Source organism: Lipotes vexillifer, unplaced genomic scaffold (genome assembly GCF_000442215.2).
Source record: "Lipotes vexillifer unplaced genomic scaffold, Lipotes_vexillifer_v1.1 scaffold356, whole genome shotgun sequence".
Taxonomy (NCBI): Eukaryota; Metazoa; Chordata; class Mammalia; order Artiodactyla; family Lipotidae; genus Lipotes; species Lipotes vexillifer.
In genome coordinates this window covers 3,972,694-3,984,255 of record NW_006797342.1, presented here as the reverse complement: position 1 = coordinate 3,984,255, position 11,562 = coordinate 3,972,694, and the positions used below count along the sequence as shown (strand labels likewise).

The window sequence follows — 11,562 nt, the reverse complement described above, 5'->3', positions numbered from 1 at the left end:
CCCCCCCCCCCGAGATCTTATAGCTGCACCGGCTCCCCTCCGCTCCCACTGAGGATGGCCGCCCCTCATGGAGCAACCGGGCGCCTGGCCCGTGGGGACGGCCGTGGACGGACCCCGAATGTGTGTCTGGTACCTTAGCACTCGGTCCGAGGCCTGGTTGGACTTGGACACGTCACAGCTCTGGTGCTTTTCTTGGGCCTTTGCCAATTTCTCCGCTGCGGCAATAGGGCATCCGGAGAGGCTGCAATGACAGGAGGGATCTGAGTGTGTCCTCCGAGGCACTCCAACAGCAACCCCATCGCCTCCCCGCTCCTCTGCCTTGGGCGGCACCAGGCTCCCAAGCCTGTCAGGGGAGAGCATGGGGCTTGCCCCTGGCCTCCGGCAGACCATGCCGATGGCCGTGCCCTGTGTGCAGGACACGCGGTCCTTTCCAATGACAGCAACACAAAGGCTGTACCGTTAAAGGGAACATGAGATTTTAGACAACGCTGCCGTTCTGGGACGCTTGCGGTTTTTGGAGCTGGGGAATTAACCGCTTGGGTAGGATGGGTTTCTAAAACGCCCGAGAACAGGGCTCTCTGGCAGCTGCTGACCACAGCACGTGGGATGCAGCGTGACCAGCCGGTCTACATCCTCCCCAGGAAGAGACGCAGAAGGGGGAGGAAAGTGGAATAATCTCGAGGCTGCAGGAAAATGCTTTCTGCCACTAAATATTTACGGGAAGGGACAACAGATGTGCTCTTTGGTGTTTAAGCTGATCCTTCATGAAACCCTGGTGTCTGCCGTTTGTGTATCTGTATGTGTCTCTGCACACAATGCAGAGGCTTAATCCACATACACGCAGAGTCTGGAAACTGTGCGATTCTGCGGAGGTATGATGGACGAGCTGACGCTGTAAACCCCGTGAACAGGGCTCAGGAGGAACCCCGCCAACCCATCCGTCATGCCCCCTTCTCCAGAGGACGCCCAGGAGCACCTCTGAAGGGCACAGGTTGGTGACCTCATTCATTATAAATTTAACAGAAGCAACCAAATTTACTGGAGAAGCAAAAATTACGGTGAAACTTATAACAGTTTCCTCCGTTTAGATATACTTTTTTTTTTTTTTTTTGCCCATTTTCTATTGTTTACATTTGTGATCATGTACGTTTATTGCTTTTACTCTTTAGATATTCTTTTTTTTTTTTTTTTTTTGCTGTACGCGGGTAGATATACTTTTATGCGCCTTTGTGAAGCTGAAACTATAGGCAGTTAAAGAAAAATCTGACAGAATCACTTTCAGGCCACTGGAAAAAAAAAAGGGAACTGATAGGAACTGAGTATTAGAAGTAACTTAGCTAAAGTCAGAATAAGATAGGAAAAGGGAGCTGGAAGTTGTCCAGAGCAAAAGAGACTCGGAGCACGTGTAACTGCAGCCATAGCTAGGAGGGAAGGGTCTGCCTCCTTAGCCCCCCCTTTCCTGCGGTGTGCTCTCCCACCAGCACCTTTGCACCCCTGCCAGCACTTTGGTGATGCCCACGCTGATGACCAGTGTTTCAGCGGGGATCACGGGGGTGGCCGGCTGGGGTCACACACGGCCCAGCTTCATGGTCTCTGGTCGCCGACCTGTCTGAGGCATCTGACAGGAAGGGCCCCCTCGATCCCTGGAAGGTAACGGAGCTTTTACTGCCTTCCTTGGAGTCGCTGCAGACGGTTATGGTTCCACCTGGGATCTGACCTCAAGGAGGACACCTGCCGGGGCACTGTCACCCCATCACAGCAAGGTGGGGGGAGACAGCTGAGAAATTCCAGTCTGCAAACGAGGGATCTAAGCGTTGGGCTTCGCCGCGCGCCCTGGGCCGGCTCGGCTCGGCTCGGCTCTCCCCGCCCCCTGGCTCCCTGAGAGAAGTCCCCAGGTCTCCTGCCCCCTGGGAGGACAAGCCTCCGGAGGGCGCGGGAACATGGCTGCCGGGGATCTGCCCCCCTGCAGCCCAGAACGCAGGAGCTCTGCTTACCTTCTGTGCGAGTTCCTGTTGCTATTTACATGCCCTCGCCCTGTGCAGCCCGGAGTAGGACACTTGAGAACATTTTCATGCATGGCAAGAACTTGACAAGGAGAGGCAGAGAAAACAGCCCAGCGTTAAAACACAGAAATGGTCCCAACACAAGAATATGCAATCATTTTAACAAAGGCTGGGTTAGTTCACAACAGACAGTCCTACACACGTCTGTGATGGGCATGGGCAGGGAAACACATGTAGGAAGAAAAAGAAGGTCGTCTCCACCTGACTCTGACTGGCATGCAAAGCGGGGTGTGCTGGGCGGGAGCTGTGGACCCGGGAAGCGGGAGCACGAACTGCTCCCAGTGGGCTAGGAAAGCAAGGGCCTCCCTGTGGAACTCCCAGCCGTAAGCGCAGAACAGTGATTAGCCATGTAACAGCACGTCGACCGATGGTTTAAAACACATGCCTCTGCTTTGGAAGCGCGGGTATTAGGAAGGTGTGGTGGTCATGGGCAAACAGACAGCCCAAACCTGATTTTTAAATGAAGATAATTAGATGATGACTCTCCATCTAGGAACTGGGCACCTTCTTATTTATTCTATGAGGGAGGGAGGGAGGAAGTGCTCTGCGGGCCCCCATGTAAGACCCGGTGGGAGGCGGAAGGCGTGGTCCGTAGGGCAGGGAAGCTACTGCCCACTGCCCAGAGACCGCGTTCAAATTTCCCCGCCATGGTCGTGGGCCTGGGCTGTCTCCTGTCTTTCCCTTTCTCGTCCTCAGTGACCACTCGCTGCTCTGGACTGTGGGGACGGCTCGGGGGTGAGCAGTGCTGCCGGGTCGAGAGAGCCGACCCCCAACACGGGCCCCAGCCCAGCGGTCTCCGAGCTCCACAGCACAAGCCGCAGCGAGGCTGCTGGACCTTCCCTGCGGCGAGGGTCACCTGGCAGCAGGTGACCACGATCTGCCCGAGCTCGTTACATAACTGTTATTTCCTACAGTTTCTCTCATCTCCAGAACAGCCCCCCTCTTTCCCCTGAAACCTCCCTGCTATTTCCTCCCCATGTGGCCCTTACACCTGCTCTCCTCAGCCCTGGCCGGGTCCATTTCGGTTTCATCTTTTCAGCTGTCGCAGCTGCATCGTCCATGCAGGTGGTCGATGCCCCATCTGTGGAGAGCTGATCTGGGGCTCACTCTGTGCTGGGACCCGGCTGGAGCGGGCTTGGGGTCTCCTCTCCGGGGGGCCCTCCCTCCCCCTCCCCAGTCTGCTCTCTGACCTGCCAACCCTTCTCTTCCTTCAGGGAATGAGCCTTCCTTCCCCATCCTGTCCTGACGCCCTGTCATCTTCTTATCACACCACACAGCCCTCCCCTCATTAACATACATCGTTCCTTTCCTTTTACGCTAAACTCTTCGACTATTAAGACTCCCCTGGGGATGGCACGTGCCTTCCGTGCTCGCCTGCGGTGTGGACCGCCCTGTCCCGCGGACTCCCACTCCGTCCTCACCCTGGCCGGCCCTGGGACAGGATCTGTGCTGCTCTGTGCCTACATGCTTCCAGCTTCCTCTGCGGCTCACGCCCCTCTCTCAGGTGTCAGCTGCCAGCTTTTCCCAGCAAACCCGCCACCCTCTGCGCCTTCCCCAGTCTGGGCTGCTGTTCAGCCTCCGTCGAGGTCTCCTCTCTAGGCAGTTTCATCCCGTTTCTCCTAACACTGCGGAGCACAGACAGGGCCACCTGTGTGCCTGGCCTTCTCCAGGTGTCCAGGCCCTCCAGCACCCTGCGGGAATATCACACACAACTTCCAGCTTCGGTCGGAAAAATCCAAGCGTTTGTTCCCCTATTAGACGTGGCCCTGGCTTGATGGCCGGTTTATTGCCCTTGCCATGGACCAGGGAGACTCCTAGACGTCTTCTCAATCTCCCTCCCTTTCTGCTTCTCAGGGCCTGTCCTGCCAGCCTGTCTCTGGAGTGTTCCTTGAACCTGTCCCTCTGCCACTGCCTCCTTTCTGCCCTGGTCTCCCGCGGGGACCGTTACGAAGGCTTTTAGAAAATGCCATGGGTTTTCTCTCTCACGCAGGACCGGCGCAAGCGTCGCCCCAGTGAAGTCTGCGGGAGGCCACGGTCCCTGATGCCCACAGCAGGGGCTGGAGCTCGGTCACGCTGTGGCCATGCTGTCTCATGCTCCCTCCTCGGCTGGGTCGGGAGTTCCGGGGGGAGGCCAGAGCTGCATCTCATCCATGGTGTGTCCTCTGTGTATCTAACACAGTATGTTTCCAACTGGGTGCAGGCTACTTTGTGGAATTCAAGTGGACAGAAATGTGAGTAGGGGACACTAGCCCAGAAAAAGCTAAAAAATAAAAAGTAGAAAAAGAGAGACATATCTTCTATGGAGTCCTTTAATTCTTTTACATTTTTATGGTCCTATAAAAAAATTGCGTGTGAGTAAATCTTTAGAAGCGATTTTCTGCGGATGCTCTGGGAGGTGTTAGTAACACTGGTGTCAGAGCTGCGTCCCCACGTCACGTGAGCAAAGGTGAGGCGAGGTGTGATCTGACCGGGTCTGTGTAAGCAGGTTCAGGGTGCATCTTGTCAGGACACAGGCCTCGTCTGACTGCATTTAGATGTTTCTTGTGAAAATATGGAGTCAGGAGGATTGTTCAGATGAGAAGGAACTGATGTTCTACTTTGATGTCTCAAAGAAAAAGTGCACAAAGAAGCTCTTTCTCCTTCAAACATTACTGCTTGGTCCTGATGCCCTCTTTGTAGATGAGGACAAGAAGCACAGAGCGTGTCACCCGCCCCGCGACACACAGCTTGTTAAGACTGAACTCAAAACGTCAAACCCGGGTCTCCGTGGAGACAGAGGAGCTCAGGGTTGGGACAGAGGCGGGTTTAGGTCTGAGCTCAGTTCCCTGCTCGGACCAGCTCAGAAAGCTCTGAGCATCTTCAGGGCGCTGGGTGCTGTGCTGATTCCCGGGAGAGGCGGTGACCATCTGGCCTTCATGTCCCTCATCTGACAACAGGGCCAATACCCCCTGCGGGGTTTATTGGGATTAGATGGGTGCCAGCCAGCGGGGTGCCCGGCCGCAGGGGGTGCTGGGGCAGAAGCTGCTGTGGGTGAAGCGAGCTACCCCTGCTCATGTAACACACGGGCGCGGCCCCTCTTTAATCCGCTGCGGCCGCAACACTGCGCCTTTGCCCGCAAGGCGGTTCCGAGAAACGTGGCTTTATCGTTGCCAGGGGCCACTTGCAAACCTGGAGCCACAATAGTTTCTACAAATGCGTCACCTGAAAACACTCTGCTAAACCTGTTTTCTAAGCTACGAGCTTTTCTCTGTACTTCCAAAGCTGACCATTGTGATGGGAAAGCAACACCACCACTCAGCTGGTCATTGTCACAAACAAGCCGAGCTATGACATTTCCCCCCTGTAGAAACCGTGTCTCACGGAGTGAGGAAAATCCCTACCACCTTAGACTTGAAGTCAGGATCTGACACAGAGCCATTTCTGAAAACGTGCCTTTTTTCTGAGCCATCAATCCTAACTCTACCTAAATAGTTGGCATACCTTATCTGCCGAGAGAAAGATAAATTTAAAAAAGGGCACGTCATTTCAGTTCTAAAAGGAATTTAGTTGTCTCCATAGGTCAAGTGCATATTCTCAGAACTTAACTAATTAAAACGGGTGTGTAGGATCCGAACCCACCCAAGTTAAACCCTCTTACTTAAGATTTTATTGCGTAGAAATGTCGGGACAACGTGAAATAGATTTTACAAGTAAAATGCAGTAACACGTGAGTACTGGTTCACGGAAGTGGGGAAGGTCAGATAACTGGGCAAAAGACGCCTCGAGGCCATTTTCCTTAGGGATTCATAGCCGTGTAGTGCTGGATGGATGGCTCACAGACCACCTAAATTCAGTTCTACAATTTGTGAGGAGAAAAGGAGAGAAGTGTCTGGCTCGGGGGTCGCAGAGCAAAGTGAGAAATGAAGTAAGGACCAGAGCCCCGGCCGGCTGCTCGGGGCCCAGGCTGCGGGAGACAACACCGGATGGTGAGCCCGGGTCCTGGGGCAGGTCTGCGGGGACCACGCCGAGGAAACGCTGGAGGCCGCGGGGCGGGGTAGAGCCCTGGTCCTGGCTGAGCTGCCCTCCCGGACAAGGAGGGGACACCTAAGTCAGGTTGCACTGACCAGAGATGGAAATGACAGAGGCGAGGATGCAGAAACGAGTCACAGGTGTGCGCGCTGCAGGGCGCTGGTGAAACACGGACTTACTTTCTGGAGGGACCCTATCTTTGTGCGGGCATCCGGACAGACTGCGGTGATGCGGATAAAGCCCGGTTACGTGGCCCGTTCCATCGCACCCGGGGGTGGGGCACTTGCTCTCTTTCTTTTCTGCTCTCGAGGGATCTAAAAGCGACAACAGGTGTCAATAGAATGAATTTTTTACCAGCTGAAGACAAATGTGAAAATTCAACAACCGAAGAGACCTTGATCAATAAAGAAACAAAGCAGGTGTCGGGGCCAGACTGTGACATCCGTGGGTAGTTCTTTGGTTTGGGATGATTTTTTAACCTTAAACGGTGTAATCATGAATCGTAACATATTTTACTTTCGACACTAAAGAAAAAAAGGCTCCTCCCTACCTGAACTCTTGATTAATCGTTTCCCGTGTGTTACATGATAAGCCGTTGCTCAAAGAAATCAACATAAATAATGATGAGACAGTGACCTTCTCAGAGAACAAAATGTTTCCGTGATCCCTCAGCAACTGCTTTGTGACATCCAACCAGGAAACATAATGCCATTTAAGCACTCTTGAGCAGAGCTTCTTTCTTACTGAGCGCTCTGATTGCATGTGCTACTAGTTGCACAGTTTTACTGGTGCTGAGACTTCTTGTCCTGCAACACTGTCCTTAGCACGCCAATTCAGCGCTTTTCTCAAGACCAGCTGAACTCTCAGAAGGCACTGCAAGCAAATGACCGAAATGGTGGAAATCCCACCTGACAGAGGTGATGGGCAATCAAAAATGTTTCAGAAGCTGCTGGAGCAATCATTTGTTTTGATCTCCTCGTCTGTACTTGGAACCAGAGGCAGGCTCTGACAGCTGTGCGTGCATGCACGAAACTAAGAGGTGATGCTTCTAGGCAGCCCGTGGGCTCTGCAGTACCAGTCGGGGAGGAGCAGAGCAGACATTTGGTCAAAACTCGAATGGCAGATATGCCAGAAATGCAATGGCATTGCTAACAAAATTATTTCTACATCCAGAACTGACCACAGTTCATAAATGTGCAGAAAATAACTCCCAAAACCCAGACCAAATAGTCACATGAGTGTGTGCAACACTATTTTTGAGCCAGGTTTCAAAACCAGGTGCACAGATGATCGATAGACGGCAGTTACTAGGAGTTTGGCCCAGGGATGCTGTAGTTAAAATTTCTTTAAGGCTTTAAAATATTTTTATAGTGATATCTCATTAATCAGGCCAATCATGATCACTGGAAAATAGATGTTTTACTTTTGGCAAAGAATTCATTTTATATCAAGAAAAAGGACTGGATTAAAAATTTTGGAACTTTTATGGGCTTTTTTCTCAAGTCATTCATGTGAACTTGAAACAGACAAAGGACTCGCAGGGATATATAAAGACTTTTATGTTTATATAAAAACCCCTCCTTTTAGTTTTAGCTAACATTCTACTCTCTGAAATGTGTCTTTAAGGTCCCGGAACCTCTTAAACCGGTGATGGCGTTGAGGGTAGTGTCCTAGATACAACAGTTGGCTGCTTCCCACCAGTGTTTATAGATAATCATCTCTGAAGGCAAATCTAAACCTATGCTGTGGTGACTTCATTTCTAAATATCTTATTGGAGCTTCTCTTACGTGTGCAGCCAAAAAGCTCAGCATCTTATTGCCTTTTGAGTAACCTCATGATAATAGCGGTACAACTGAATGAAGGCAAACGTAAACTAGTAAGTGCGCAGTAACAGGTTCAAGGAGAATATTAGTTAAGGTCATAAACTAGAGATTTAAAACCATAGACTAGACATAAAGGACTTTGAAGGATAAAACGTAGAAGCTGTAACTACTAGTGATCATTAAGTGACTCTTCTCCAAGAGTGCGTTTACAGTTTCCTAACAAATTATATTAGTTCACGATTTCGAAAGTGTTCTGAAGTTAAGTGCGGATTTGCGCAAACGCCGCGTGGCTCCGTCTACTGCAGTGTCGGAAACACCAGGCGTGTACTCTCCTCTCGATGCCTGCGTCCTGCTGGAGGTGTGTCTCCTCTGCCTTCACCAGCACCCCCGACCCCCTTGCTTTCGCCCTTCTTGCAATCCCAGCTCATCTTGAAAGCAAATCTTGGAACAAACGTAAAACAACCAAGAAAGCAAACAGGCCAACGATTCAACCAAAAACCCTGCAACAATGTCTAGGAAAAAAAAAAAACCGTGTGCTGTGTTTAGGCTGCGCCCTTCCTCCCTTTCCGGCAGCTGCTTGAGGAGGACAAAGACAGAGGACGTTGTATGATGAACTTTTTTTTTTTTTTTTTTTTTTAATATCCTTGGGCCGCTCCACGCAGCCTGTGGGATCTTTGTTCCCCGACCAGGGACTGAACCTGCACCCCCTGCACTGGAAGCTCAGAGTCTTAACCACTGGACCGCCAGGGAAGTCCCTGCGTTGAAGTTCTTTTGTTCCAGCTCAAGCTTTGGGAAAGGTTACTCATTTACAATTTAAATCATTTTGAGAAGATTGTGTATGAATAAGAACTGGTGTGAGTGTTCTCTCCATGTTTAATAAAATAGCAGAGAAGCTGACAATAGATTGGTGATGTGCTCTGTGCCCGTGTTGGTAAGAGAGCACATAGTTGTTTTTTTTTTTTTTAATAAGGAGGGCATTCATCTCTTTGCCCCATTTTGGTGTCCTTGCTCGGCTTTATTTATTTGGTTTTGAATATAACTACGGACATCTTCAAAAGAAATTTGGAAGTGATGTGGACCACACTGATAAGAAACGGCGACTCACTTTGATCAGAGGAGGAAGATCTGGAAAAACTGGGGAGAGGCAGAAATCAGTGCTTTGCAACTCATCTGGAAAGTCCAAATCCCCAACCCTGCCCCCATTTCGGGGGAAAGAAGCACATCCTGGTTTGGGGGTTTTACTGTTTGTTTCCATTCTGTCCCCATTTATTTAGGGGAAGCAAGTGATTTGAATTCCACTTCTTGCCAAAAACAGAATAAAAGAAAATAACAAGAATAACAAAACAAAATGAGTCAAAATCTACAGCAAGCTGGTGGGTTGAAAGGAACCACAGAAACCAAAAAAGGCACAGCAGCATCGGGCCCACATGAGCCCGCGTGTTTCCTCAGTAAGTAAAGCGCTGCTTTCTCAATGCCCAGACTCCGTCCTGAAATGCACTCTGCAGAATCCCAAGCAGAACGCTACCACATTTGTCCACCTGAGCCAGCCCATGAGAAAGGACACGATTTCTTCCTAAAAGTGTCTAGTTCCTATGTGAGTCTCCAATACCCGACTAAAGATTTCTAAGAGATTGCACTCTAGTTATAGACACACAGGCCGCGTCTGCTGGTCTCGGCAACACCCAAAGCAAGCTTGATGCCTCAGTCCATGGCCTTTAACAGATGACCCTTCCTCAGTCTGGCCTGCACCTGCTTTACTGAAACGATGGTCAGCACCCAAGCACCGGCCACATCCAGAACCCGACGGGCCTCTGGCTAAGGTTCATCTCCACCTGGGGTTTGGTTAAAGCGAAGCCCAAGGTGCCCCTGGAGGTACGTGCACACATGGAGAGGAGAATACACACCTGTGTAACCGCAGAAAAAGGAGGTTCTGATCCTTTGATGTTTCCGTAGCAACGGAATTTCAAACCAGATTCTTGAACCTCATTCTAAGGAAACTCAATATTCATCAGAAATGGGGCAATATACAAAACAGAAAAACATTTTGGTACTAATATGGAAGAATTTAGGGAATCACCACTTTCACCCTTGAAGGTGCTCCTCACTTACTTAGTTCTGAGAGTCTTGTAATTGAAATATTCACAAGGTCCTACACGAGGTCAAACTATCATCTGCCTTGTACTGAAAGTGGATGCAGCTGTTACTGGAAGCATGAAGTCAATCATTCAGGGTGGAAATATACATATTAGGTGTAGTGACTCCGTATGGATATGGTTGAATTTACAGATCTATGCGAACACGTGCCCACAAAATTCACAGGTGGAAACCTGGTTGGAGCTATCACAGTGCATGGTTTTGAGTGTCTCCCAATAAAGCAAGCACTATAACTGTTTCCACGATGGAATGGAACAGTGAGGGGGTGAATATACTAAAGGGATGGCGATTGATCTGCGCCTGGGACACACCAGGCCATGCGTAGCCAACGGTTCCCATTCCTCACTACCTTAAGATAATGAACGTGCCGTCACTGCCCTTGTCTTACGCTATCAGTCATCCTGTTACTGTTCAATTTCTGTCAGGGGTGTTTTCTGTGGGGGAGGTTTCATCGATAACTGCCATTTGATGATCGTTTTATAAATCACGATGCCACCTACTCGATGCAATTTACCAGATACGTGCTTCATCCCTGATGGACTTTGTGTCACATAAACCCCCGCCACTCCACACGGATTGCAGTTCACCTGTAAGAACACAGGCTCACCCTAATATGTTCCCTCACGTGATGGGCTTGTGCTCTGACCCTATCTTTCCAAGGCATGCGTTTTCCATGGAAACGTCATGTTATCCAGCTGCTTTGTGTATTTCTCAGACAGATATTTCATTTGCTCTTCAGAGACGTAATCTCAAAATATAGCTCTGGAATCAACTCTAAGAACCATGCGTGCGTGATGTAATGGAGTGGGATGCGCCCCCTGCATCATAGCCTCTAATACCCCTGACAGCTTTACCCTAGCGCACGCTTTCGTGAGGCAACTTACGGTAGGTAGAAATATTACCTTTACCATAGTATGGCTTTTTGACATGGCTGTCACCGGACTTAGGCTTCCTCTCCTCCCCGGGGAGCGGTCGCGGTGACTGGTCCTCGTAGGACCTCAGACTGTCCCTCCTTCCCGCCTCCACCGCCATCTTCTCCCTCATGGCCTTGGCCCGCTCGGTTTCTAGGGCGATGGCTTTCTCCAGGAGGGTCAGGTTGCCCTTGGTCATGTCGAACACCTCCTCCGACCTGTCCGAGTTCACGGAGGTGGCGTCATCCTCCCGCTCGCGGTACCCATCCTCCTTGACGCAGCTGGAGAAAGTTCTGGGTCTGGGGCTCAGCTGCTCCTCCAGCCTCATCAGGTTCATCATGTCCGAGTAGCTGCGGTCGGGCGTCCTCCCTGGGAAGTCGTCGTCCTGGCGGCCATGCGGGCGGGGGCCAGCGCCAGGCTGCGGAGGCCGCTCCTGGGGGCTGCCCTCGCTCAGCTTGCGCGCCAGGTCGAAGCACTGGTTGCGCAGGCACTCCAGGCTGCTCAGACACACCTCCTCGTCGCTCTCCTCTGCCAGCTTCTCCGCCAGCCCATTGCTGGCCTGCATCGGCCGGGGGGGGGGGCGCCCCGCCGCGGAGCCACAC

At 51.2% G+C, this 11,562-nt stretch overlaps 1 protein-coding gene across 1 annotated transcript in view; it reads right to left on the bottom strand.

Annotated features, from left to right (window-relative positions):
* MYT1L (myelin transcription factor 1 like) overlaps nucleotides 1-11,562 on the bottom strand; it is a 142,368-nt gene that overhangs the window by 86,336 nt on the left and 44,470 nt on the right. The window contains 4 exon segments of the mRNA XM_007469249.1: nucleotides 134-241; nucleotides 1,995-2,085; nucleotides 6,251-6,385; nucleotides 10,958-11,533. Coding sequence (XP_007469311.1) covers nucleotides 134-241; nucleotides 1,995-2,085; nucleotides 6,251-6,385; nucleotides 10,958-11,533 — 910 coding nt within the window.